Genomic DNA, 27554 nt, shown 5'->3' with positions numbered 1-27554 from the left:
TGCAGGGAAAGTGAAATGTTTTATTGAAAGCACAAGATCTCAGTCCCCATGCTGTCCTGAGCATGGCATTGTTGGCCAATGGGCAGTGGCTGGATCCTTTCCCAAGGTGAAGGCAGGAGGGGAGGAGGGTGGGAGAGTTGGGAGGAGACCTGTGGCGAAGACTGAAGGGACCTGGAACCAGGACGGTGTCCAGGTGATCCTCTCTGGAGCTGGTTCTGACTTCTTCTCACAGTATCTGCCTCTGTCACTCATGTGCTCAGCACCAGAAGGTCCTTCAGGGCAGAAGAGATAACCAGGTGAGGAGAGGGGGCACCAGCTGCATCTCATGGGATGAACAGTCGGTCGGCCTGTGGACCACCTGTCTGGACCTTATCTTGCACTGAACAGAGGATCTTTGACAAGGTAGGAGACACTTCCCATTTTGTCCCTCATCTTTTTCACCCAAATCAGAGAAGCGGGCCTATGTCTTTGTTTATAGCCTTCCCAAATCCAGGAAACATAACTTAAAGGATGTTATACAACAAAATAAATAGTACATAGACTGTAACCCTGACAAAATGCCCATTGTGAGTCTGTCTTATTACAGATAGTTGAATGAACACATAAATAATGAGAATTGAGGGACAGCTCTTTCTTACATAAGAATTCTGGTTAATAAGCATAAAGGGAATTACACATGTAGAAAACTGAAGCAGACAAACCCATGGCAATAATTATTGCTGACAGGATTCAAAGTGAGTGGGGATGCAATAGGAAGTCAGACATGTGGGTATCTGTGAATTCCCCCACAAGGTGTGTGTGCCTGTCAGAGTGACAGAGGGTGGCTTCACACTGGGGAAGGCTGGCAGGAGCCAGGTAGTAACAACCAGGGAGACTGTCCAGGAGAAGCCAAGTGGATACACAGTGTCCTGAGAGGTGACAGTGGGAGAGACCACCCCAGTGCCATCACAAGGCCGTGTCAGCTCTGTCGAAGCTGAGGCCCTCCCCACAAACAGAAAATGCCACAGTCATAAGGCCAAGGAAAGGTGAGGCTGCATGAGATGGCAGGACACAAAGGAGACCAGACAAGACAACACAATTTGGGACACTCCAGAGCAGACCCTGAGCAGCACCAAGGACATGTGGGTGGGCTGGTGGAGCCATGCGCTGGCAGCGCTCACTGCTTGGATTTGGGTGGCAAGCTCTAGTTATATAAGATGCTAACACAAGGGGAAGCTGGGAAATAGCATGCTGGAACGATCTAGTCTCACTCTCTTTTCAAATTTTCCTGTAAATTTAAAATGATATCAAAACAAAAAGATAAAATAAATGTCTAGCTTTGTGTAAAAACAATAAGAAAAAACATCACAAGGGGCTGCAAGGCCAGGCCGAAAGCTGACTGTACCTTCAAACTTTCCACACGTGTTTACACCTCCTTACAGTACTGTGCTATTTCCTAATTATTCTGGAGAAATTCAAATCATACAGTTTAATCGAGAGATCAACACAATTCCCTTACTGGGATTTGAAGGAGAACTAAAACACAAGTCATTAATGTAAAGTAATAAGTCTTTTGATGTGGAAATAATCACGAGTGATTTTTCAGGAAGGAAAAACTCATTCCTACTTTTTCATAAACGCCTGGAGGGTAGGGACAGCCGCATGGAGGGGCAGTGTTTGGAGTCACCGCATGTTATTTCCCATAAACTCCAGCAGAGTGACTCTGGGTAAGTAGCCTGCCCCGATGACACTCCGTCCTCCTCCGAGTGTGTGAACTGTCCACCATGACCAGTGCCACTACTGATTAGATCCAAAAGTCAGCTGAAGGTTTTGCTCGGCCTGGGGCTGGGCTGTGACTGAACTCATGATCTGGTACATGGGGCACATGCCCAGCAAATGGTGAAATGGTGACAGGGAGGCCAAATCCATGTTGGTCCCGTTCCTATGTCCCAGCCCCTTGGTTAGAATAGCCATACTGCTAATGTGGGGTCACGTGATTTCTCCCTCAAACACCACGAGAGGGGAACTGCTGTTCCCCGATGACAGACAAAGAAACAGGTTCAGATATTGCCAATCCTGTAGACACTCAAAGAATGGGGCCAGGGCAGGCACCCCTGGGGTTGGTTCCAGACATGCGCTGTCCATCCAAGGTCACTATCACCTCCCTGAACTACTCTCCAGATGTAGAGGGAGTATTGCTTCCCAGGCCAAGATCCAGTCACAATGTGTGTGTGTGTGTGTGTGTGTGTGTGTGTGTGTGTGTGTGTGTGTTGCATACCCAAAGCAGTGCAAATACACGAAGCATTCTGCAAGGGTAATTCCCCATGTGGAAGAAGGGTCATTCTGGGAGTGCGTTCTGAGGAGATAAACTCTGAGCTTAGGGTCTCAGATGATCCTCCTACAGCATTATACTGTGGCGCTGGTAATGGCAGACAGTTCCAGAAGGCTTACTGCATGCCAAGGGCTGTGCAAATCCTTTCCACTTGAATTCTCATTTTATTCTAAAAGTAGCCTGGTGACTAATGACTGTGACCAGAAAACCAGAGAGGTTGTGTAACCTGCCCAAGGCAGAGGTTAGAACCAGGCAGAGGTCCTCATTCTTCAAGCCCAGTGCCCTCTAGATCAGAGCCATGACTGAGGTAGAAATTCTAGAAAGATCAGAATGAATGCCAGCAAGCATCCGATGGGGTGACTTGAATGTCCACCTGAGAGATACACGGACTGAACCTCGCCTACACTTCCCACATGCTGCATGCTGAGCACACATGTCTTTTATAATGAAAACAAAGCCCCTGAATTCGAACTTCAAGGCACCTGCTGTCAGTGCAATTAGCCAATTATTTCATGAGTTTGGATCTCTGCTAGGCGGGGGTAGCCAGGTTGGAGCTAAGATTGGGCTTGCTTCCAGCCTCCGGTAGTGTGGGCACAAAGTAGGTGTTCAGTGAACTCAGCCACACTTCAACTTGGCAAAGCTGCCGCTGCTTGGAGCCTCAGCTTTCCCAGCTGGAAAAGGGGGGGGGCGGGGAGCAGGCGCGGAAGTTTTCAGCTTTGTACCATGTCCCTCACTCAGGTCCTGTGCTTTGAAAGGGAAAAACTCAAGTTGTCCCTTCACATACACACACACACACACACACACACACACACACACACGCACACACGCACGCACGCACGCACGCACGCACGCACTTCCTCTCAAAGTGGGCAAAGCTGATGACAAGAGCTGAAAGCGAAACTGCCTTCATCTCTCCTTACCTCCAACACGTCGATGTCGGCGTTGCTGAAGTCAATGTTGAGGATTTTGGGCAGAGGGACTCCAGAACCCAGTAGAGCTGTAAAGGGGGTGGGGGAGTCAAGTCAGGTGTGGTCCATGTGGCCAAGAGGTGGCGGCCTGGCCAAAAGCAACCAGCATTTGCAAGACCGTAGCTGTCTTTTCTGCCTCAAGCTTTGTCCTCGAGGTTCCTGCCCAGGAGCCCAGGCTGGCCTCAGACTTGCTATGTGCCAGAGGTCGACTTGAACTTCTGATCCTCCTGCCCCTATCTCCAAGTGCTGGAATTATAGGCATGTACCACCATGGCCAGTTTATGGTGCTGGGGGCCAAACACAGGACTTCATGCATAGTAGGAAAGCACTCTATCAACTGAGCCACATCCCAGCCCCTCCCTAGTGGGCTCTGTGCCTCCCCTGAGACTGTTCCCAAGTCTTGTCATCTACAGTGCTTCCTAGACCTTAGGCCAGTAACCCCAGGCAGCTGCTGCTTCTGCCCCATTCCTGACTTCCGCCATTAGAGAAACTAGAACACATTAATTCTGTTTTTCTGTACTTGTCACACTTACCCATATCAGTGCCTCGGGGACTATGTCCTTAGCATAAGAGAACAGTAAAAATATTTGCTGAGTGAAGAAATAGAATGATGCATGTGGGTCCCCAACATGTGAGTCACCGTGGAGTTTTGTTTGGTTTAAGATGTCAGAAGCAAAAAAAGAAGGAAGAGGCTGGGATGACTCAGCATGAGAAGGGGCTTGCTGAACAAACCTGGTGATGTGAGTTCAATCCTCAGAACCCATATAAAGGAAGAGGGAGAGAACCAACTCCACACAGTTGTTTCCACATATACACTGTGGCACACACACACCTCCTCACACAACAACAACAACAACAACAACAATAATAATAATAATAATAGTAATAATAATAAATGAAACTTTAAAAACAAAGTCAGAGGCTATATAGATTTGCTGGCTAATGTTCTAGAAAGAAGAAAGGAAAAGAGAAAGGTGGAAGGAAGTGTGGTTAGCCTGCCGTCTTGAGACCACTAGAACTTGAAGCTGGGGATGCTTGGGGCCTGCCCTACAGGGATAACTACACTGTTTCCCAGTCTCCTTTGGCCACAGAACCCTTTTAAGGTTTTGTTGTTTTGCAGACCTACTTTGGGAAGCATAGATCTAGTCAAATCTCTCACTTTTGAAGGGGATAGATTGCACTTGGACTTTCTAAGCTAAAGGGATTTTTCTCAAGGATATTGTGGTAGTTTGAAAGAAAATAGCCCCAAAATGGAGTGGAGCCTACTAGGAGGTGTGTCATTGTTGGAGTAGGTGTGATCTCATTGAAGAAAGTGTGTCACTGTGGAGGTGGGCTTTGAGGTCTCATATATGCTCAAGATACCTACCTCACAGTGTTTTAGGCCACTTCTTGGTGCCTGCAAGATGTAAGACTCTCGGCTACAGCTATAGCACCACATCTGCCTGCACTCTGCCATGTCCCACCATGATGATAATGGATTGAACCCCAGTTAAATGTTTTCCTTTATTAGAGTTGTTGTGGTCATGGTGTCTCTTCACAGCAATAGAAACGCTAACTAAGACAGAAGTTGGTACCAGGGACTGGGGTATTGTGATAGGCCTGACCATATTTTTGTTTGGAGTAATTTAGACTTTGGTACTTTGGGTTAGGAAAGCAGTGGGATGCATTAAGCACTGCTTAATGGACCATACTAGTAGGAACATGGAAGACAGAGGTACTAAGTGTGATTTGAACTGTTGGGGGCTCACTCAAGAGGTTTCAGAGGAGAAGAATATGGCCTAGAGATCACCTTGTGATATCTTGGTGAAGAATGTAGCTACTTATTGTCCTTGTCCTAAGAGTCTACTTAAGGCTAAAGGGAAGAGTTTTGGACTAATTCTGTTGGCAAAGGCAATCTCAAAACAGCCTAGTACAGACTCTGTCATGTGGTTATTTGAATTAGCTCTAATAAATATTTATAATGAAAAGGAGCAAACTGAGCAAATGAAAATACAAAATGTACAGATAGAGAAAAGGGACCACCAGGAAGTGGAATGGAGCTAAATCCTGTGAGGAAGTGTGTCACTGTGGAGGCAGGCTTTGAGGTCTCATATGCTCAAGATACTGCCCAGTGTTTTAGAGCACTTTCTGTTGCCTGCAAGATGTAGGACTCTCAGCTACTGCTACAGCACCATGTCTGCCTGCACGCTGCCATGCTCCCCACCATGCTGGTAATGGAGTGAACCTCTGAACTGTCGACTGCCAAATTAAATGTTTTCCTTTATGAACTGCCATGGTCATGATGTCTCTTCACATCAATAGGAACCTAACTAAGACAGATACCAGGTCAGGTCAAGAGCCTCTGGCTCTGGCCTGCTCAGTCCTGATACTTTCTTCTATCCCTGCTGGATTTTTGTGGCACTTAAGGAGTGGGGCGGGGGGGGGGGGGGGGGGGCCTTGAGGGTGTAAAAAACAAGAGAAAGAGAAAGAAAACGAAATACTAAATATTTGGATGTTCAGATGACTCATCTCTGGGTGGGGTCTTCTAAATTTATTCTGTGATTCACAAAATTTGCACACATACAACTTTTAAAGAAATCAAAGAAATGAAGCCATCAGCCAAACAGAAAGCAGATGTGGGAGCTGGGAACCATGCTGTTCCCTGTCAACAGAAATGTGGGCATTTGCTACTTGCTACGTAAAGATAAATGTTAAAATGGGCACGGTGGCATGCAGCTGTAATCCCAACATGTAAGCAGCTGAGGCAGGAAGATCACAAGCTTGAGGCCTGCTTGAGTGAGACCCTATCTCAAACGAATCTAAGAATAATTTTTATTGACTTGTAAGCTTGAAGAGCATTTGCTTTCAGAAACAATCTATTTTAATAAAGTCCTCCGAAATGGCACTGTACAGTATAACTGTACACTCAATATACCCAATAAGCCAGTCACTAGACCCCTGACTCCCATGCCCCAGAGAGGCTTGGATACCCACTCTTACCATTCATTGCTGGCATAAAGGCCAGGTCAAAGATCTTCTCAACCAGCATTTCCAAGATGAATACCTGAGGAAGAAGAACTGAGCTCAGACAGGCATGTGACCAGCAATGATAGACCCTAGACAACCTGGGGGACCTGGAGTCTAATGTGAAGGCCTGGTGCTGCTTGAGAGAACTCCAGAGACCCCAGGTGGCAGCCCCTTGGTACCCTTGGTCCACCTGCTCACAGTACAGAAAGATGAGGATCAAGGCTGCTAAGAGGCAAGTGGGAAAGAAGGCTTGGCTCCTCCCCCAGGAGGCTAAGGAGCCATAGCTAGCCTGCACATCCCAGCTCAGCCTCTAGGGGCCAATGCCAGCCCCCTGTGATGCCCAACCATGCTGGGCTCAGCTAGGCTCAGAAGACCTGGCCCCCTCAAAAGATCTTTTCTGCTGCCTAAACCCTAATACTTACATCGAAGTTGCCGACATTTGAAGTTCTGAGGTTGAGGCTGGTCCTACAGTGAAAGGAAATAGCTCATTAAAAGCAGCAAAGGCCCGAGACTCGTGACCAACTGTCAGAAGCCTCCGCCAGCATGCATGGGAAGACTCCCATCCTGGCAGGAATGATCACAGCAATTCACTCTCCTATACTGAGCACTAAGAATGTTTCAGACACCAACCTAACAGAAGTAAGCCTGAAATTACAGCTTTGCCACAGACTGGCTGTGCAATCTTAGGGACTTCACCTCTCTGTGCCTCAGTTTCCTCACTGGGAGAGGGGAGGTCTGCCAGGACTAAATAGGGGAGGGGGTCCCTATGAAGTAGTTGGAACCATGTGTGATATGTAGCCAGTGCCCTGTGTGGACACCCACTGCCTCTATCTCACTGAATCCTCCTAGCACCCCCACCTCAGGCTGAGGCTGCTGGTTCTATTGTCTCAGCCACAAAGCTAGGGAAGGGTAACAGGATTCACCCTGGGCCCGTGCAATCCACGCCTGTGTTACACTGAGAAGGGAGGCTTGGGTGTGAGCTCACACTCCACAACCAAAGGGTGTCTGTCTCCCTGCACCCCACAGCCCTGCCTAAAGGGGACTCAGACTCTCCCCAGAGGCAGAGGGAGTTTGTGGCTGCTCAACAGGAAGGTTCAGCCTCCATCTGGACAGACGCAGCCTCCTGAGGAGAAGACTTTCCTGCCTGGACATTGTGAGATCCATGCCCAGCCTGCTCCACCCCACACCACCCAAATGCCTTGACACTGCAAACTGTCCATGTCACATTCACCACTGAGAAGCCCAGCCCTCCTCTTCAGAAGTCCCTGCTCTCCCATGGCTGTTCTCACCAGACCTGGCTGGCCATCCCCGGACCATCCTGAGTGGCCTGCTAGCACCACCTGTGAGTGTCTGGACTTCCTAAACACTGATTGTCAACAGGAAAACTCGCCCTAACCTAAGTGTGTGCTGAGGGTCCAAAGTAGGAACTCTTTAATCTTGAAATGGAGGTAACAGTAACCCTTATTTCTGCAGAATTAAGTCAAGGTTAAACAGAGAAACTTCCCGGACCTTCCTCAGTCCTGCACCAGAGGCACCCAATGGACGGCAGTCTTTTGTCATGAATCTTATGAAGTAGAGGCTGTTGTTCCCATCTTCAGAGAAGTCATCTGGCTGACATCACACAGTCAGTCAGTGATCACATCAGAATCTAAATGGTATTGCTGGACTCTAGACACAGTGCTCACCGTTCAGGACAGTGGGCACCTGGGCCTGCACTGGCTCCTGGCTCCAGTCTGTGTAGCATTGAGCTAGCACATCCACCTCTCCGAACCCTAGTTTCTCGTCTCTAAAACAGGAGAATGAGGACCCTGATATCATGGACCTTCAGGAAGGCCACAATACGTGGATTAAGGACCAAGAGCGACTTATTGTCACCAGCACTGTGGTGAGCCCTGAGGCACTTCCTGGCACAGCAGGTTCTCTAGACTCTATTCCTGCCTTTGGCCCACAGTGGTCTCAGCAGACAGGCTATGGTCACCTCTGCAGCCTCTTGAATTTAGCCAGCCCTCACAGCCACACAGGAGACCTCGCCCCCAAGCCTGGTGGCCTTGCGTGAAGCAGCACCGGCAGTCTCGGTACAGAAGACACTCTCTGGGGAGCAGAAGCCCATGGCCACAGACTCTCTTAGCTCTCTTACTTGTCCAGCTTGGCGTCAATCATGAGCTTGTCCCCTTCCACGGAAAATGAGGCCAAGAGGTCTGTGTCCTGGAGGGAGAGGAGGAGATTACACATCATTGTGCTCATGCAGGCTGCTGCAGGCCGGGTGCTCACGGTGTTCAGTGCCCACTGGTGCCCCATTCACCTGAGCATGCCAGGCCACTCCTTGGCCAAGAGGCCTGGCCTCCTCATAAGCACAAGACTGCCAAGAGTACCCCGAAAGCTATGGCTTACATTCAGGAGTCAGCAAGCACCCAGTGCTGTTTCCACTTACGTCTCTGTACTGGCTGAGTGAACATTTCTCAGAGACATGCCCAAGACTTACACGGTGGGTGTTGACAGATACCCCCAAGATCCCTTCAGGAGGGGACTTACAGCCTATTGAACTTGCTGAGAATGAGTCACTGAAGATGCAATTGGGCAACATCCCTGCCAATCATAACTGCCCTGTCCCATGAGAGAGGCATAAAATGTCCAGAGTCCGCCCACCCCACCCCCCGCAAAAGTTGTCATAGGAAAATTTTTATTGCCCCCCCATAGCCTTCCCCTAATAAATAAAATAAAACAGCCTTCTTAAAATTAAAGTCTGCCTCCAACAAACTAAGGGGGCAGTGTTGGTAAAAGACAGTAGTGGAGAGGACCTAGGAATCCGGTGACAGAGGCAGGGGTCTAGGCTGGCACAGGAAGCCACCCTATGGAAACGGTGTTTGTGCTGAGGACTGGAGGGTGTGTAGGGTTTGAGCAGATGAAAAGGGGTGAGAGAGTCATCCAGGCTATAGGAAGGGGGACACCTGCAAAGGTCCTGAGGCAGGAAAGAGGGAAGCATTATATACAGAAGACTGGACAACAAGGAGGTGAGAGGATTCGGAGGCTGAGGTGGAATGATCTGGGCCAGACCAGGCCAGGCTGGGGGCCCAGGAAGCCCGGACTACAGTCTCAGTGGTGTGCCACTATGGCAGAGGGCTTAGCTGGCTCACAAGGTAGGCAGAGCACTCGCTCCCATTGCCAGATAGAATGGCCCTCTCACCCCCACCCTGCCCACTCCTTCCTCGGTGGCTTGTCATGCTTCAGCCAAGGCAACCACCTTTCAGCCTAGAAGTAGCTCATTGGTCCCTAACCCTGGGAGCAACAGGCACTGTGAAGACACAGCAGAAGGGACCAGAGCCTGAGTGTCTGTCTGAAGCCTCCCTCGGGAGGGAGTGGCCTTGGCACACATTTGCAAAGGCAAAATGGTCACTCAGCAGCTACTGTGTGTTGAGCCTGTGCCAGCCTCTGGGGATCTGACAGGGAGTGGGATCCATCTCTGCCCAGCAATAAACTCGCAAATTTAGTTATTTTGTAACATCGGGTTAAGGCTTCAAGTCTGGGAGACACAGTATGGGAGGGTTGTATTTCAGATGAGTGATATGAGAAGAGAGAGGCTGTGCTTAAGATGAGTGTGGGAGGCTCCTCTGAAAAGGTGGTGTTTGGACAGAAACCTACAGTAAGCAAGTGAGTGAGCCACACAGACATCAAGGAACAGCCCAAGCAAAGACCCTGTGGTTAGACTATGCCCGGCTTTTCTGAAAAACATTGAGGAGCCGAAACATGACCAAGAGGAGCCCTTGCAGTACTTCAGGGTGGGGAGCAGTCATTTTTAGGAGATTGTTTTCTTCTAGAGGGTTAAGGAAAGCGGGGGAGAAGGATGGTTTTCATTTTTAGAAGATTTCTTGAGAAGTCTTCTGTAGTATGGCAAGGTGACAGGGGTTCACAAGATTTATCATACTTCAAAATAGATGGAGAAGAGAATGCTCAGTTTTTCAAGTGCAAAGAGGAGGTGAGTGTGTGAGCAAGATGATAGGTATGTGAGGTAGGTAGTGGGTGTGAGGGGTGATGGGAGTGTGGGGTGATGGAGGTGTGAGCTGACAGGTGTATAAGCTGATGAGTGTGTGAGGTGATGGGTTGTGAGGTGATGGGTGTGTGAGATGATGTATGTGTGTGTGTGATGATGGATGTGCGAGGAGATGGGTGTGTGAGCTGATGGGTATGTGAGATGGTGTGTGTGTGTGTGTGTGTGTGTGTGTGTGTGTGTGATGAGTGTATGAGCTTATGCCTATGTGAATGGATGAGTGTGCTGATGACCCTGGTTTTGTTACTGCACACAATATATGTGCACTGAAACATCTTATGTCCTAGGAATTTATCCAGTGATCAGGTAACAATTAAAATAAAGAGGGCTCTCTACTGTGAAATAATTGTGGAGATAACTATTTTGTTCCTTCCTAGGCACCAGGGACAAGGGAATGGGTACCATGTGCTGTTTCTCTCTTCCTTGGCACCATACAGAAGGTGTAACACACAGTAGGGCCCAGAGTGCTTTGCTTATGTGGTCTGTCTGAACACAGCTACACTTCCATGGTTTCCCCAAAGCTGCTCTAAGCACCTTACTAAGGTCCAGCAGCCACTCCTCAAGGAGAGGAAAAAGGTCAAGTTCAGAGACAGGGAGCCTCTAACCCAAAGTCACACAGCCAGAATGGTAATGGCTGGATGTGAGCAAGCTCCCCTAGCCCCAAAGCTGGACAGCTCATTGGTGGGGACTTTTGGGATGTGAAGAGTATGGAGCCTGTGGAGACTTTGGGGGTCTGTCTTTACATCCAGTTATTGGAGCTTCACCCTCAGACACATACCACATCGATGAGGCAGATGGTGGTCTCTACATCATTGGGCTGGGAGACCACAACCTCAGAGGTGGCAAACACCTTCACCAGCGCCTTGTCCTTCTGCAGTGTCACAGATGGGGGATTGGGCACCTGGATCCTGATGGTGAGTGGGCGGGATTCGGGGTACTGCTGGAACACCTGTAGGCAGCATCAGATGGGTGGGCAGGGTCACCAGCAGTGGACTTTTGTCAGCCAACCTCCAAACAGAGTGGAACACATACATCCATCAGCTCACACACCCATCAGCTCACACACCCATCAGCTCACACACTCATCACCCCACACACCAATCAACTTACACATCCATCACCCCACACACCCATCAACTCACACATCCATCAGCTCACACACCCATCAGCTCACACATCCATCAGCTCACACGCTCATCACCCCACACACCAATCAACTTACACAGCCATCATCTCACACATCCATCACCCCACACACCAATCACCCCACACATCCATCACCCCACACACCCATCAACTCATACATCCATCACCTCACACACCCATTACCCCACACACCCATCGGCTCACACTCCATCACAGGAGGCTTACACACTCCAGGAAAAAAAAGCATGGACCCACTGTGGAGGCTGCCTGCCCTCTCTGATCTCCTCACATAGGACCACCACACTAACTATATATGACAAGACAGAGCCTCAAGCTCAATGCCAGACACATGGAGATGCTTGGGAAATGGCTCAGATCCAAGTGGGGTCTCCTGAAGCCCTGAGCCAGGGGCTAAGTACAGTCAAACTTTTGTTAATTCAATCACTCAAACTCGGGGGCACTTGTTTTTCTGGACTAGAGAACAAAGTGAAAGCCAGTGGCTGCTGTTCCAGCACACAGTCTGTGGCCAGCGAGGGGGCACAGGGCCCTTTGTACCCTTCCTGGGATATGAAGGTAGCCCCAAGCCATCTCAAGGTAGAGTTCAGCTGCAAGGACTGGCTGGACCCCCTGAGAAGCCTACTGTGAGCACTCAACCTGTTTCTGCGGCTCAGATCCCCAAAGCTAACTTGCTGAAAAGACTGGTTTATTACAGTTCCTAAATACCAAGCTAATTCCAGATAAAACTCTTTCCTAAATATGGAAAGCAGGCACCAGACACTGCACAAATCCTTGGTCACTTTCAGAGGGAGAGGGAAGTAACTGTTTCTCAAGCAGAATTTGCCCATGGGTAGGATGAGGGAGATTAGGCCTAAGAAGACAGGTCTTTGTCTTGACTGGGCTGATAGTCTTCTGTAGGAACTCTTGGTCCATGAACAAACTCAGTAAATTCAGCCATTTAATTCACCCTGATAACTCTCCCTCAAGGACATAAGCATCAATTAGTCAGGCGTTTGACCAACTGGCTTTTCACAGAGATTTTCAGGATCATTACCCCAAAACAGGCAGCGTCTCTCCTTCAGAGAGGCCCAAGGCAGTTGGAACTGTGTTCCTAGATAAGCAGGGCTCCAGGAGGCCACCAGAGCCTGGGTCAAGCTGCTCTCTGTGGCTCCAGCCACTTGCCACTTTGTCTAGCCTCAACTCTGTGACCATCTTGAGCCATTTAAAGCTCTGTGTCCTTGAAGATGGGTTGATCTCTCTGTGCCTGTTGCCCAACTGAGAACAGGAGTCTGTCTCCCAGTGAGAGAAGGGATTCCAGAACAATCTCATGAGCTGTCCAGGGGCAATGAGCACAGGAAGTGTTCCAGTATCAGAGGTCCCTGGCGGAGCTGCAGAAGCCTAGGACTAAGGGTGCTTCTGCTATTAAAATGCCAACCACACGAGGGCAGTAGCAATCACTTGCTGAGTTTTGTTCCCATTCTCTCCTCACTCTGATCTAGAAGGGGTGTATGGAAAGAGACGGGAAAGGTACAGAGGGTTGTAAATGAGTATCCTCCACCTGGTGTGGCACTTCTTATCCACAGGTTCTTTAATGCCAGGGAATAGGCCAAGAACTAGAGTTGGGAATTGAGAGGCATTTGTTATACTTTTACATGGTCACTTGAAAGGGAATCTGTAAGTATCAGCAAGAGCAGCTGTTAACATCTTCCCAATGCCCACTCTGGGCCTTCATTTCCAGATGAGAAAACAGGCCTGGATAGGTGGTGTCATTGGCAGGGGTGATATGGCTGGGACATGCTGAGTCATGCCCTGCTCTAAACACCTGCCAACTCCCTTTTCAGCTGCCACAAGAATGTGTGTGCCCACACCGATGTCCCTCTAGCCAACCTGGACAAGCCTCTTTCTACAAATGAGGAGAATAAACTCAGAAATGCTAAGACTGTGTCCAAGGTCACACAGAGGGGAGATCACTTGCCTGGAATATGCAAAGCCCTGAGTTCAAACTCCAAGACTATACCCAGCCAAGGAGTAGCCCAGCCAGGAAGAGACTGTGCAGGCTGGTCCACCACCAGGGCTCAGGATCTGTCATCCTCGCCCTCTATGTGTTATCTCATAAGTGTCTGACCTCCATACCTATCCTGAACTCCAGGGAACCAGGTTAGAACCCTGCCCAAATGCTGAGGCAAGGTTGTTCCCTGTTTCGTGGGTATCACTGTCTGCAGAGGGCTCTGACCATGACTTCTGTTGTCTCTTAATCAAAAGGGCACCGCTTAAAACTGCAGAGCACTAACTATATACTCCAGTGACATGGAAGCATTCCCTCTAAAGACATAAAAGAAACCAGAGACAAAGATACCTTGGGATCACTTACTTACCTTGGGTATCAAGGCCCCCAGTGTGGATGTGGTGAGTGGAGGGAGCTCTTCAAACTGTGGGACAAGGACAAGGTCATGTGAGTCCTGAGGTGATGGGGACAGGCAGGTACTGTAACACAGTTCTTAGATTCCAGTGCACCGTAAATAAGACAGATCCCCTAGAAAAGTCCACAGTCTGAGAGTACACTCCAGAGTGGCCACTGTGTAGCCCACATTGCAGTTGCGTGGCTAAATGGATGGGGGCAGCCACTTAGGCTTTCTGTCTACAAATATGGCTTGATGTAGTCAAGGCAAGCCCAAATCTATTGTCGCCAGTGGAATGCCTTAGAAAATCTTTGCCAAGTCCATGTGCACCACCTAGTGTCTGCTTGACCTCACTCTGTTATTCCCTGCATGTCTCTTATTCACTTCCTAAAATGTCAGATGCTAAACAATGAAAATCAGTGCCTCCTGTCGGGGGACGGGGGGAGGGGAAGAGGGAGAGAGGGAGAGACCACTGAACCAATGCAGCAGATAAAACAGTCATTACCTTCTGCATAGGTGCACTGTCAGGGCACATTAGTCACATGTTCAAACGGGACCCTTAAACACTTAAAACCAAAAGAGTGCTTGCTACCTGCACTGGACCTAAATGGACACTTTCTTCTCAGTAGAATTGCAGATTTTCAAGATTTGGGGGGAAAATGTTTGCAAGTATCCCGTTCTTAGGAAAAGCAACGAAATTTATGGATCATAATGACATGTCTCAAAACCTCAAATTTTCCAACATATTGGAGGATGGGTGGATAGACTGATAGAATGGATAGGTATCTACGTGGAATGGATGGATAGATTGAAAGACAGATAACGAATGCACAGGTTCATAGATGGGTGGGTGGGTGGATGGATAAGCAGATAGATAGAGAGATAATGGATGGGCACCTGGATGGATAATAGATGAATGAGTGGATTGGCTGGTAGATAGATGACTGAATGAGTGTGTGAATGGTTGGATGGGCAGTGCATGGACAAATGGTGAATGGAGAAGCAGATGAAAAGATGAGTGGGTGGGTGAGTGGATGGGTAGTTCATGAGAAAGGTATCTGGATGTATAGAAATGAATCGCATGTGGCAAAATATGATCTGGTAAACAGGGAGAGGCACATATGATTGAGACTGCACTATTCTCCAGCAGTTCTGAAGGTGAGAAATCTCTGAAAGGAGTTGGGGAGAGTGGCTCCGAGCACTGCTCTGGGGAGTTAGTGTTTTGTTTTCATGTCTCTTTTGATTACTGGTGTATGCATGTTGGCCAACTGAGAGGATTCTAAGTATTTATGTTAGTGTCACAGGTGAATATGCTATGCCTTACATAAAGTATTGAAATAAATCACATCAAAAAGAGAGCAACTGCCTCCTCCTGGGACCAGAAGCAGCTTACTGCCATGCCTGTGAGGAATGTGAGAGGCTCTGATGGACAGATGATGGATGGGTGGATGGATGGATGGATGGATGGATGGATGGATGGATGGATGGATGGGTCACCATCTTTGGACCTAACTGGAGTACAGGGTAAAGGACTGAAGCACGGGCTGGGAAGACCCCAGACCAACCACTTCCTGCCCTGCTGGGCGGACTCACCATGCCATCAGTGATGTCGATGTCCAACGCACCTTGCTTCTGCAGCATGGTCAGCACAGAACCCAGGAAATTGGCTGAGATGGCCAGCTGGGAGTTGGTGTTGTCACCCATAGGGGGGAGTTCTGGCATCTGTGGCCTGGGCGACACAGCTGGCCGCCCCAGGGGATAGTCAATGAGGTCACCTCCTGCCTCCCCAACTAAAGTCTGAGGAGCATAGAAAGGGGAGGGAAGAGGAAGAGGCTGGAGTCTGGAAGGAGGTGCCTCGGCAGTCCTTCCTGATAGTACCCATGATTCTGAGCTACTCTTGTAGGCAGCTCTTCCTCTACTTGAAAGGGAAGGGGGCCACGGCAGTTCCTGCTTTATAATCCGTTACAACAATTATCACAGACAGTCGTGCACACACCCATATGCATGTGCACACACATGCACTATGGCAGAGATCCCATGTGTCAGCCCATCACAGTAAGTCAATGTGTGCATGCATCTGTACCTGCACCGTCCACACTGGCCCATCCGTCTCCAAAGATGATGCCCTGTGCAGTGCTCCAGGTCTTCTCTGTGCTCAGAGACCAGCTGCTCTGCCCTCACCTTCCTTCTGCACCTCAGCCACTAGGCCAGCCATCTCCCGCTCCTTGCCACCCCCATCATCCCCTACTCATCTGTTGTTGCATTCCTCTCACTGGACAGGACTTAGCTCAAGTGTTACCTCCTCTTAGAAGCACTCATTGACTTTGCTAGTGCGTCCTAGTCTCTTTTTTAGGTACTGTCACGGAGCTGGGTCTGCAATTGACTGTTTGCTTAAATGAGTCTCATGGGTTCTCCTATGATAGACCAGAAATTCCCTTACAAAGAGGCTCTGTCCTGCTCCCTAGTGTGCCTGCAACACAGGACCCAGGCCTGGCAGCACGCCTCTCCAGTGGACGTGTGTGTCCATGCACATGTTGCAGTGCAGCCACATGACATGGGCTGCATCTCTGTGCTGAAGTCTCAGGGAAGCACCATAGCCACATGAACCAGGGATGGCCTGCCTGCACAGGGACTGTGCACGTGAGTGCCAGATCCAGGCGGTGCTGGAGGAGCTGTTCACCCAGCTCACAAGATCCAATCTCCCAACTTGACCTCCAGTGAAGTCATGCTCCCCAGGTCATCACTGGCCACCATGGGAGTGTTTATACTACGGAAACCAGCAAACGATGCCAACCAGAACTTTTGAAAAATCATTAAGAGCAGGTTGTTAACTGCATACGAACATGCTAATGGCCAGCAGAGCATTGTTTATCCAGCAGACCCAGGGTCTCAGCAGCAGCTGCAGACACTAGCAGCTGGATGCCTAGGTTCAGAACCCAGGCATGCAATCACTAGCTCTGTGACCTTGGGCAAATGGAGCCACCTCTCTGTGCCAGTAAACAAGTCTCACCCTGTGGTTCTTATGAGAGCAGACGGAGTTCGTCAGCAAGAAGCACTCACTTGGGATGTGCCTGGCTCACAGTAAGCACCGAACGGTGTATAAGGATGCTTCCCAGTTCTGCCCTACTCTAATCTACAAAGGGTCCTGTTCAATGTTGTTCACAGCATGCGTAAATGCCTCGTTTGTGTGTGTGTGTGTGTGTGTGTGTGTGTGTGTGTGTGTGTGTGTGTGTGTGTCCAGCCCGTGGTAAGCCCACACTCAACTTCAGGGAGAAGGTTTCCAGTCCATCACTTACATTGAGGTCCAACTCGAGGAATTCCCCAGTCACCAGCGGGAGGCTGGAGAAGGTGTATTGCACACTTCCAAGTATCCCCAGAGGCACCAAAGCTGTGGCAAAGGAGAGGGTCACATTACGGTCCCCTTCTCCAGACAGACCCACCTCCAGTGCCCCCGTGCCTAGGGATGTGGTGGGGACATAGGGTGTAGACCAAGGCCCCAGCTCATGCTTCAGGGCAGGGCCAGCTCTGTTCCAACCCCAGCCCTGCCTCTTCCTTGCTGTGTGACTTCAGGCATGTCCCTGCACCTCTCTGAAACTCACTTCCTCCTTTGTAAAGCGTGTTTAACATCACCTTTTAGATTCTGTGGCAGGGTTGGGGGAGAAATCCCAATATTGATGATCCCTGTGAGCTGCGAAGCACAGTGTACCAGGGAACGCCTACAGCTGCACAATGTCCCGCTTGGTTGGATCCACATCCCCCTGACTGCTTGCGATAACCCCTTTGTCTCCTGTGCTTTTTTTCCTCATCCCAGAAAATCATCCTCAAACTGCCTAGTGTCCAGAAGACATGGGCTCCCCAGCAGAGCTGGCTCCACTGTGTGGCTGTGGGAGTCAAGCACTGAAGCATTGTGGGTAATGCCATGTGAGAGATTATACAGCGCCCGCGACACACAGCCACACAGGACTGTCTTGCTTTCAGGACGATCTCTAGGAAATCCAGGACTGGTGGTAGCATTGAATCCCAGTCCTCAGGGCCTGTTCAGAGTCTACACTGACCCCTCTTAGGGAATGAGGGCTTTCTCCAATTTCACAGCTGCCAGGGTGGAGCCAGGATTCCATGCCGGATTCTGGCTGTTGTCTAGGCCAGGCCTCCCAAGCCCTAAGCAGGGCAGAGCAATAGTAATAGTCGGTGTGGAAGGCCTGGTTATTCTTGTGGAACTGCTCAAACTTGCAAGGACTACCCACCACCTGAGGCCTCCTCCCAGGGGCTGCAGTGTCCCTAGGGCTAAGTCAAGCAGACATCAGTAGACATTAGCCACACCACAAAGAGGGAATACTTACAATCCACGAGACCCAGTTGGTCATTGACAAGACCTAACACCACGTCCACAATGGGGCAAAGCTGTAGAGAGAGACACCATGGAGCTCAGGGGGTGCGGAAGCTGGGGGGGTGAGGAAGCTGGGGGAGTGGAAGCTGGGGAGCAACATGCGCCCATGACAGAAGAAACAGGTGATGTAGATGGATTGACTGTTATCTGTGGGCCCTGCCCTCACAACAGTCCAGGGGAGAAGAATCTCTCCTTATTTCCATCTTTAAGATGAGAAACCAATTTAGGGAGGTGATGAGACCTGTCACACAACAAGAAGTATCCCAGCTGGGGCCCAGAGCTGCGGATTCTCAGGCTAGACCTCCCACCTTGCCACTCAACTATCCCAACCCACATGGACATGCCAGGCCCGGCTCTTTCCATCCCGCTGGGCCACCTGTCTGACCCTGGAGACACAATCCCGCTCACCCATCCTTACCAGGTCAGGGAGGACGTTGGCCAGCACTCGGTTCACTAAGTTGTCCACCAGGTTGGGGAGAAGTCTGCAGAGGAAGGGGCAAGATGAGGACAGAGTCACAGGCACGGAGGGCTCTCGGCTGTCCATCCACGCCCGTGTCTGGCTCCAGCTCTGAGCACTGAGAGCCCCTGGGACCTGGACAGTGGCACTGGCCGGAAGACTCTCCCTAGGCCTGCCCACATAGGCCAACAGCAAACTTATTTCCCTCTTGGCCTCCTTTTTCCTTTTCTTCCTCTCTTTCCCCGCCCCGTCCATTCTCTCCTCTCTAACCTCCCTTCTATTCCCCCTCATTCCTTCTCCTCTTTCTTCCTTTCTTCTCTCCCTTTTCCTTCCTTCCTCCCACAAACCAAACATGTCAGGGGTCTGTCTTGTCAGGCTGGGACACCCCAGATTCCTAGCTGCCCAGACCTTCCCTCCAACTCCCAGGGTCTTTGGCAGAGTGGCTTGTCATCTTCCCAGGGACAAATGAATTTGCTACTTTATCTAAGCTCACAGCATAGCATCTAGAACATTTCGTGTGCTCCAAAAACATTTGTGGATGGGGCAGGAGAACTCTAGCAATGAAAATATGCCCATTAGGCTCACAATCAAGGACAGGTAAATGGGACTGAAAAACTTGGGGGGTGGGAGCCATTTAATAGAGCAGGAAGGAGGCAAAAAAAACTGACCAGAATGGGTTCTCAATGCCCATCTGGATCTCAGCTGGTGAAGGCCAGAGACAGGTCACACACGCACAGATGGTGCACAGGTATTTAATCAGTCAGTCAGTCAGACAGACAGACAGACACAGACAGACAGATATAAAGTCCCCGTGGTGGGCTCACTCCTTAACAACACTCCTGTTCACATCTCACACTGTTCCTAGACCCCTCCCCCACAAAGAGCCAACTGTCACTTCTCTGTCAAGCTGTGGAGCAACATCTTGTGGAACCAGCTTAGACACCTCCCCAAGGCTTTCTGCACACCTTGGTCCTTGTTGTAGATGGATTCACCTTAAAAGGGCTGATCCTGTCCTGGTTCTCCTGAGGTCACTAGGAATGTGCACAGGGGCACACACATGTACTGGTGTGCTGGAGACAGTGTGCCACTGATCTGTATACATATATCCTAAATGAGAAGTGATGAGCTACATCAGGCTTCCCGTAAAACGGCATCTATAGACAGTTATTCATGTCAAAGAAACAGGTGGACGAATGTATGGCAAATGACTGACAGCTCATCCGGGAACAGCAGGAAGCCCTCAGAAGCTAGACAAGGGCACTTCAGCATTGGGCGCAGAGAAGTCTCCCAGTTGAATAAAGGGAAGGAGCGCTGTTCAACAGATTTTAGAGCAGGTGCTTGCTTGCAAGCAGAGGAAGGGGCTGCAGAGCCACACTGGTGTCTGTCTGCCTGAGGTAACTCAAGGAAGCGGGAGAGGGACTGCAATGACTAGCCATGGTCAGCTCTGTCACTTGACATTCTGAACGATGTGAATGCTCAAGTCCTGGAAGATCTGGGTTTTGGACCCTGGAGCCTTGTTTTTTTGTTTGTTTGTTTGTTTGTTTTGTTTTGTTTTTTCTGTCCCCGCCTATCCTGAAGCAACAAGAAGAAAAGCTACACGAGGCAAGGGTTTGGAACTCTGGTTGCACAGTGACTCTCTCACTCCTAGAGTCCACATGAGATGAGGGCTGGGGTGATGGTGCCAAAGCCTTAGTGAAACAAGACAGAAAACAGGGATCGGGGACTCGAAGGACTGAAGGTGTGGACAGACAGGCACTCTGCTCTAAGCTGCCATGAGTGTGCCTTCATCCAAGGTCTCCCAGGCCTGGAAAATGTGCTGGCCAATACAGGAATGCCTGACTGCTCTCTAGACAAAGGATAGGGTCTTGGTCACTTTGTAGAAAAGATAGAAAAATATTTCACATACACCCTCAGTCAGGGGTACAGTGGCTGTAACCAGATGAGAAAATTCTCCATGGGTTGCAACATTCATGGACACAGGAGCCCTCTTGGATATATTTTCATAAACTGACAACATAAACTGACAGATTCTGTACCAACTGCTTTACACTCATTATCTCTGTTCCCAAAGCCAGAGTCTACCCCATCTCACAGATTCTGAATCTAGAGCTAAGAGAGCAACAGAATTGTTCAGGGTCACACAGCAGCAACAGAACTGAGATTTGAATCTGGACAGGTCTTTCCAAGGTGGGTGGATGCCCACATCCTGGGCTCAAAGACCCAGACCTTGAATTACCACCAAGCAGATGCCAGACCACAGCCCGAGCAACAGTGTAGATGGCTCAGTAGGAGTGGGACCACCTTATTTCGTGGGACGGGTGACTGCAGTGCCCTGCAGCCCTGCCCTGTCCCTCTCCATCTCGCACTCACCCCCGAAGCAGTTTGACCTTGATGCCTCCCAGGAGGGTGTCGCAACGCTCGATGACCAGCCGTGGGTAGCCTGTGCGGTCCATGGTCAGGCGGACTTTGGCCGTGATGTTTACCTCCACCGCAATATCCAGGAAGCCTATGAGGCTGGAGGAGACCAAGGGACCAAGGAGACCATGAGCTACTCCGACCACCAGGTGTCTCGGGATTAGGCAGGCCTGCAAGGCACCTGTTGCCTCGGGTTTCAGCACTGTTTCTTCTTGGTCATGATTGGGAGCCCCAGACAAGTGCTATCCCACTGCCTCAAGGCAACCTGATAAATCTCCCTCACCCTTAGCCAATGAGAATTTTAAAGGCTAGGAACAAGGTTTGGTACAAACTCTGCTCTGTCTGGTCAGGTAACCATCCTGATGTTTTAGATGTAACCACACCCCACCCCAAGGAAATGACTCTATGCTAAGACCCACCCTCCAAGGTCTACATACTGGGTGGCTAGGAAGGCACTCTGCCTGTGGCTGCAGACAGCCAGAAGAGGAGCGGCCTTGCTACCCTGGGCAAGGGAACTCAAGAAGACTCAGTGGCATCAGGAGACTTGTCTAAGTGTTGGAACCCAAGCTACTCCCAGACCCTAAATACCACCATGGGCTGCCTTTTCTGCCAAAGGGAAGGCAGGCTGATTTGGAGTTCAGACACTTGTGCCCCCCCTGCTCCTCCCGCCATGATGGATGCCGCAACCATGCATGATGATGATGAGAAGAGGCAGCTTGCCCAAGCTCCCCTGACAGGATCCCCTTCTGAGCCACGGGCACGCACCTCTTTCCGTTGATGGCCACACGGGTATACAAGCTCAGGTAGACACCCACACCAGGCAGGAGCCGTACAGACACCCGGGGAAGCGTAAGCTCCACAATACGCAGCCTGCATGTGGTCAAAAGAAGTGAGCTAGCCACTGCTGCCGTCCCCTGCCTCAGAGCACCCTCCCTCACTCCTCTGCCTCTGCTTCCCACAGTCTGTCCCCTTACCACAGAGATACCTGAGATCCATGAGCAGAACATAGAGAAGTTCAAGGTAGAGCTCCATGGCCCAGCATCCCACCCTCCACCCCAAGGGCATCTCTTTGCACATCTGTGCCTTCCATTCCCTTTGAGTCCTTTGAAGACACTGCTCCCTGCCAGATCCTTCCTGCACACTCCTCAGACTTCAGCCAGGGTACTCATGCATGAAGCCACCTGCCCTGAACCCCAAACTGATGAATCCCTCATTCTGCACATTCTTGCTCACCAAGAGCACCTGCCAACCCTTGTGACTGTGGGACTGGGTCTAGCCTCTTTCTCCAAGCCCACACACCCCACTGGCCAATAAGCTCTCCTGGGACTTTGTGCCTGTCTCCAGGCCAACAGTGTCCCTCACATCATAAGAGCTATGTATATTTGTTAAGTTAAATGACTATGGCAGGGAATCTGGGCATGGCTGGAATTATAACACCTAATTATAAGGAATAACTCTAATGTACTTCATTGTGAGATTATGGCATATGGTGTACTATGTATGCCACACAGCTTTAAATCTTGGGCTTTTTTTTTTCCTACATAAATTGAGTTACTGTGACAATTCTACAGATCAGCAAACTGTGAAGCAGAAAGATGAAAAGAATGCCCTAATGTCACACACAAGTAAAAGAGACAGTGCTGGGTCTAGGTTTATAGCCTCCTTCATGTGAACACTGCAAACAGTGGACCTTGGACCTGCCAAGATGTCCAGTCCTTATATCTCCTTAGATAGCCTCAGTACACGGTCACCTGTTTGTGGCTCACCAGTCAAGAGACAGAGCTCAGTTCCTTACCCAGTGATGCCTTGTACAGTGCTCAGGATGCCTCCTTCACCCAGCACACCAAGCACACCACCTCCTCCGAGAAGTCCTCCATCTCCAAGGAGACCACCTCCTCCAAGCAAGCCACCTTGGCCTGCCAGAATGCCTTCATTCGCCAGTATGCCTCCAGTGCCCAGCAGGCCTCCAGGGCCAAGTGCCCCAGTGGCCACCCCAGCTGGGATCTCTCCAGGCCGCAGCTCGCGCCGGTGAAGCCTGCTCACGGTGGACGTGTCTGCTGCAGACCTGTACCGCCCGGAGTTCCGGTGGTAGGCGTAGTCTGCGTGACGGTAGTCTTCATGTCGTAGGTCCCGGAGGCTCCCGTCAGACTCCAGGATCTCCCCATAGCGGTATTTGCCCCCCAGCTGGGCAGTGTTCTCATTCTTCTCAACGTGACCATATTTGTAATTGCCACCAAGCTGTCTGCCATTGGTGTATGTGGGAGGGGGCTCTCGGACATGGAAGTCGTTGTAGGGGACACCACCAACACCTCGGGGGAATTCAGCTTGTCTGTAGTCATCATAGTGGTGTCGTCCACCACCCAAAAGGCCACCACTGCCCCCCAGCAAGCCCCCACTACCACCCAGCAGCCCCCCACCATGGCTACCACCACCCAGAAGCCCCCCACTACCACCCAGCAGCCCCCCACCATGGCTACCACCACCCAGAAGCCCCCCACTACCACCCAGCAGCCCCCCACCATGGCTACCACCACCCAGAAGCCCCCCACCATGGCTATCACCACCACCCAGCAGCCCCCACCATGGCTATCACCACCACCCAGCAGCCCCCCACCATGGCTGCCACCACCCAGCAGCCCCCCACCACTACCACCACCTCCCAGAAGCCCTCCACTACCACCTAGCAGGCCCCCACCACCACTACTGCCACCCAACAGGCCTCCACCCAACAAGTCACCACCTCCTCCACTCCCACCGCCAAGCAGGCCCCCCAAGAGACCTCCTCCCCCACCACTGCTCCCTCCACTGCCACCAAGCAGCCCACCCAGGAAGGGCCCACCACCGTCACCACGGGCTTTACCCATGGGCACCTCCCTCAGGGCGGAGCGGAAGGCGTCACTCTGCTGCATTGTGCCTGAGATGGCTGTGGAAAGGCACAGGTGTCAGCCGGCGGGGGGGGGGGGGGGGGGGCTCCTCTTCCCAGGTCCCAGGCACCACCTTAGAGCATCACCCTACTTGTGGGGTCTCATCCTGCCCCGCCCCCAGGGGAAAAAGCAGCAATAGACCAAGAAAACAGAGCATCACCCAGTGAGCTCATGTCCTGGTGTTACCGCTGTGCCTTTAGCCAGATTTCCGCATCATTGGGCCAAACTTTGGTAGGATTCCTTTGTATGCCTCCCTTCTGAGTATCCCTCACTTCACGGCATGGTAAACTCTACTTTCTCATGAATTATAAATTCCCAGGGAACAGCCTGGGCCAGAATAACAGCCTCCATTTGATGGAATGGAGCTCTCCGATTACTAGGTAAAAAGTCATCTTGAGTCCTCACTGGAGCCCTGGGCAGGGACTGGGGCCATAGCAGGTCCTGGTTTCTCAGGGTACAGAGCAAGGATTTGAGATTTGGAGCCCCCTGTACCTGACCTTCTGGGGACTACACAAGTCTCCAGAAGTCATCCTGTTCACCCTCCTCACACCAGTCCTCAGAGGTGGGGATGGCTCCACCCATTTTCCAGATGAGGAAACTGAGACTCAGGTTGTATAACCAGGCTTTGAATCCCAGGAAGGCTGGCTCCAGGACCCAAGTTCTTAACCTCTGCTGTCTATTGCCTTGAAAGAATGAGTCAGTGCCTAGAAAGTGGCATCCAAGAGAAAGGGAAGCCACAGCCCAAAGGGAAGAGATCACCCAGTCACTAACCATGGACTCTGCTAGCATGGGGAAGGTCCTCAGGTCCCTCCCCTGCCCCTCCCATGCCACATATGACCCCCGTTGGGGCTGGACTCACCATTACTCAGCACATCTTTCGTAACTCTGAGGACCGTGTTTGTGCCTTGAGGTGTACCACACACAGCTGCCACAGACAGAGCAGCCACACACCACGCAGTCCACATACTGATGCTGCTTTCCTGCTGAAACAGTGTGTGTCACCACTATGACTATCCTCCCATTCATCCCTTTATCCACCCACCATTCATCCATCTGTCCATCCACCCACCAGTCTGTCTATCTACCCACCCACCCATCTGTCTATCCTATCCATCCATCCATCCATTGATTCTCTTACCTATCCATCTACCTATCCATTCACACATCCATCCATCCATCCATTCCTCCATCATCCATCTCTCCTCCTTGTCTTTCATCCATCCAGCTCTGGATAGCAGGCAGAGATAAGCACCCTCGGCCTAGAAGTCATATGAGAACCCAAGACCCAGAGACAGGAAACTGACAGAGGTCACACAGTAGGACACAGTCCAGAATTCCTGATACCATTTTAAAATTTTTCAGGTAAAAATTGACCTAGTGACAAGATAACTCACTAAACAAATGTTCCCAGAGCATGGAAATCTATCACCCAAGATGGAACTTAATAATTGAACTGCGAGGGCAGGGATGGAATTTTCAAACCAAATAGCACTCTGGCAGATAGCAGCTCTGGGAAGCTCTCCAGTAGCTATCCATCTACTCATCCACCTACCTGCTCGTTCACCTCGTCTTCTGCTCATGCTTTTCCTCCTGTCCAGGCATCCTTCCAGCATTCTGGCCACCTTCCTGTCTATCCATTATCCAAACAGCTACTAAGTTATACACCATCCACCAATGCACCCTCCTACTCATCCATCTATCCATCTGTCTGTCTGTCCACACACCAATCCATACACGCATCTACTCTCCTATCCACCTTCCCATGAATCCATTGGTGCATTTACCTCCCATCCACACATCCATTTTCCTATCTATCTGCTATCTAAGCAGCTAGACATCCAGTCATATATCTACCCATTCATTAATCCAGCAGTTCTCAACCTTCCTAATGCTGCGACCCCCTAGTACAGTTCCTCACATTGCAGTGACCCCAAAAAATAAAATTATATTTGTTGCTATTTCATAACTGTAATTTTGCTACTGTTACGAATCATAATGTAAATATTTTGGGAGACAGATGTTTGTCAAAGGGGTTATGACCCACAGGTTGAGAACCACTGCAATTCATTCATCCATTGATCCATCCATCCATTCATCTATCCATCCTTCCTTCCTTCCTCTCATCCACACATCCATCAAGGCACTCTCCCATACTTCCAGTCAGCCAACACTCTTCCCTCCCTTCGAGTAATGGGATCAATACCATATGCTTGAGACCATGGCTCTGAATCAGAGCCCTGTAGATTCTGATCCTTAGGCAAAAGACTGCCTTTTTGGGGTCTCTAATCCATAACCACAAAAATGAGGTATCTAAGCCACACAAGTGATGCTTAGTAAAGAGCAGTTATTCATCTTGTTTTAAAACCTCCGACCCGGGTGCACCGGGTGGTGGTGGTGGCGGCGGCGGCGGCGGCGGCGGCGGCGGCGGCGGCGGCGCACGCCTTTAATCCCAGCACTCGGGAGGCAGAGGCAGGTAGATCTTTGTGAGTTCGAGGCCAGCCTGGTCTCCAAATCGAGTTCCAGGAAAGGTGCAAAGCTACACAGAGAAACCCTGTCTCGAAAGAAAAAAACGAAAGAAAAAAGAAAAAAAAAAAGAAAAGAAAACCTCTGACCCTCAGGAAGTGAGGGGCATGCTGAGGTGGGGTGAGGCCTGACTTAGGCTCGGATGACTGGCTTCCGGGAAGGTTTGCTAGCCTCCATGCCCTTGCCTCCTTCACCCACTTCGTCTTCCCAGGCTACTCATTCATCCGCCTCCGAATATCAACACATGACAGTCTCCCATTGTTAACATCGACACCTTCCACTTACACACTCTCTTCTCTTCAACTTGTTCCCACCATTCTTGAATCTCACAAAGCTTCTGAGCTCCATATGCCCATCTGATCCCAGGAGTTTGGGTGCACTCATTTATACTAGAGTATTAAAAACTAATATGTCCAAGAATTTTTTTCAAACACCTTGGCCTCATCTTGACCCATGCCTAAAGAACTATGCGTTAAAAAATTCTTTCATTAAAAAAAAAAAAAAGACAGCAGTGGAGGCATCAGCAAGCAACTGAAAAGCACTACAGAGGTAATAAAGGTCCCATTTGGCTCACACTCCTAGGAAAGCTGGGCACAGTTATTGCATATATACATGTGTCCTGATTTGGGCCTGTTTGCTGTTATCTGAGATTCTGACAGCTGGCAGGGCTTCCTCACGAGGCCTCAGCCTCCCCTACCAACCTGGACCTGTAACAGAGAAGGGACTCTCCTTACCCTTGATGGGGTGTCCAAGTCAATCCTGAGAGGTCTGTTGCCCGGGCCTCTGCTATGGCCTGAGTCTGGTCACTGATCAGCCTTATAAAGTGGCCACAGTCCAAGCAGGGACCCAGACAGGGTAGGGCTGGGTAATTATGACAGACTAGAATTATAAGACCGGAATTCAGATTTTCTCTACAACTTGAGCATTGAGCCCCAAAACCACAAGAGTTTGTGGTTTGTGGCTAATTCCAAGAAGT

General features: G+C 50.3%; 1 protein-coding gene across 3 annotated transcripts; it reads right to left on the bottom strand.

Moving 5' to 3' along the window:
• On the bottom strand, positions 1-27477 carry Bpifb4 (BPI fold containing family B member 4). 3 transcript variants are annotated; one of them, XM_037205325.1, is made up of 17 exons: positions 27313-27477; positions 24915-25038; positions 23992-24054; positions 22927-23440; positions 21897-22001; positions 21087-21230; positions 18678-18741; positions 18213-18273; positions 17169-17260; positions 15466-15669; positions 13849-13902; positions 11109-11279; positions 8423-8490; positions 6708-6750; positions 6259-6322; positions 3232-3308; positions 1-272 (listed from the first exon to the last, which is right to left on the bottom strand). In XM_037205325.1, exons 2-17 carry the CDS (start codon positions 25018-25020, stop codon positions 249-251), a joined length of 1854 nt encoding a protein of 617 aa, XP_037061220.1. In that variant the 5' UTR covers positions 25021-25038; positions 27313-27477; the 3' UTR covers positions 1-248. The 3 variants fall into 3 exon arrangements, with proteins under 3 accessions (XP_037061220.1, XP_028743335.1, XP_037061221.1); XM_028887502.2 differs by having other exon boundaries at positions 24915-25035; XM_037205326.1 differs by lacking the exon at positions 23992-24054 and having other exon boundaries at positions 24915-25035.
• Positions 27478-27554: the final 77 nt, after the last annotated feature.

Source organism: Peromyscus leucopus, chromosome 4 (genome assembly GCF_004664715.2).
Source record: "Peromyscus leucopus breed LL Stock chromosome 4, UCI_PerLeu_2.1, whole genome shotgun sequence".
Classification (NCBI taxonomy): Eukaryota; Metazoa; Chordata; class Mammalia; order Rodentia; family Cricetidae; genus Peromyscus; species Peromyscus leucopus.
Note: the sequence above shows the minus strand (reverse complement) of the source record. Positions and strands in the feature narration are given on the sequence as shown.

What these genes read in the sequence shown, in the direction of transcription:
- Bpifb4 (XM_037205325.1), bottom strand. Translation starts at nt 25,020, where the DNA reads ATGTGGACTGCGTGGTGTGTGGCTGCTCTGTCTGTGGCAGCTGTGTGT. An exon ending in GTGGCCATCAACGGAAAGAG is followed by an intron (nt 21,231 to 21,896) that starts GTGCGTGCCCGT and finishes GGTCTCCTCCAG; the next exon opens with CCTCATAGGCTTCCTGGATA. An exon ending in CCAACGTCCTCCCTGACCTG is followed by an intron (nt 18,274 to 18,677) that starts GTAAGGATGGGT and finishes CTCTCTCTACAG; the next exon opens with CTTTGCCCCATTGTGGACGT.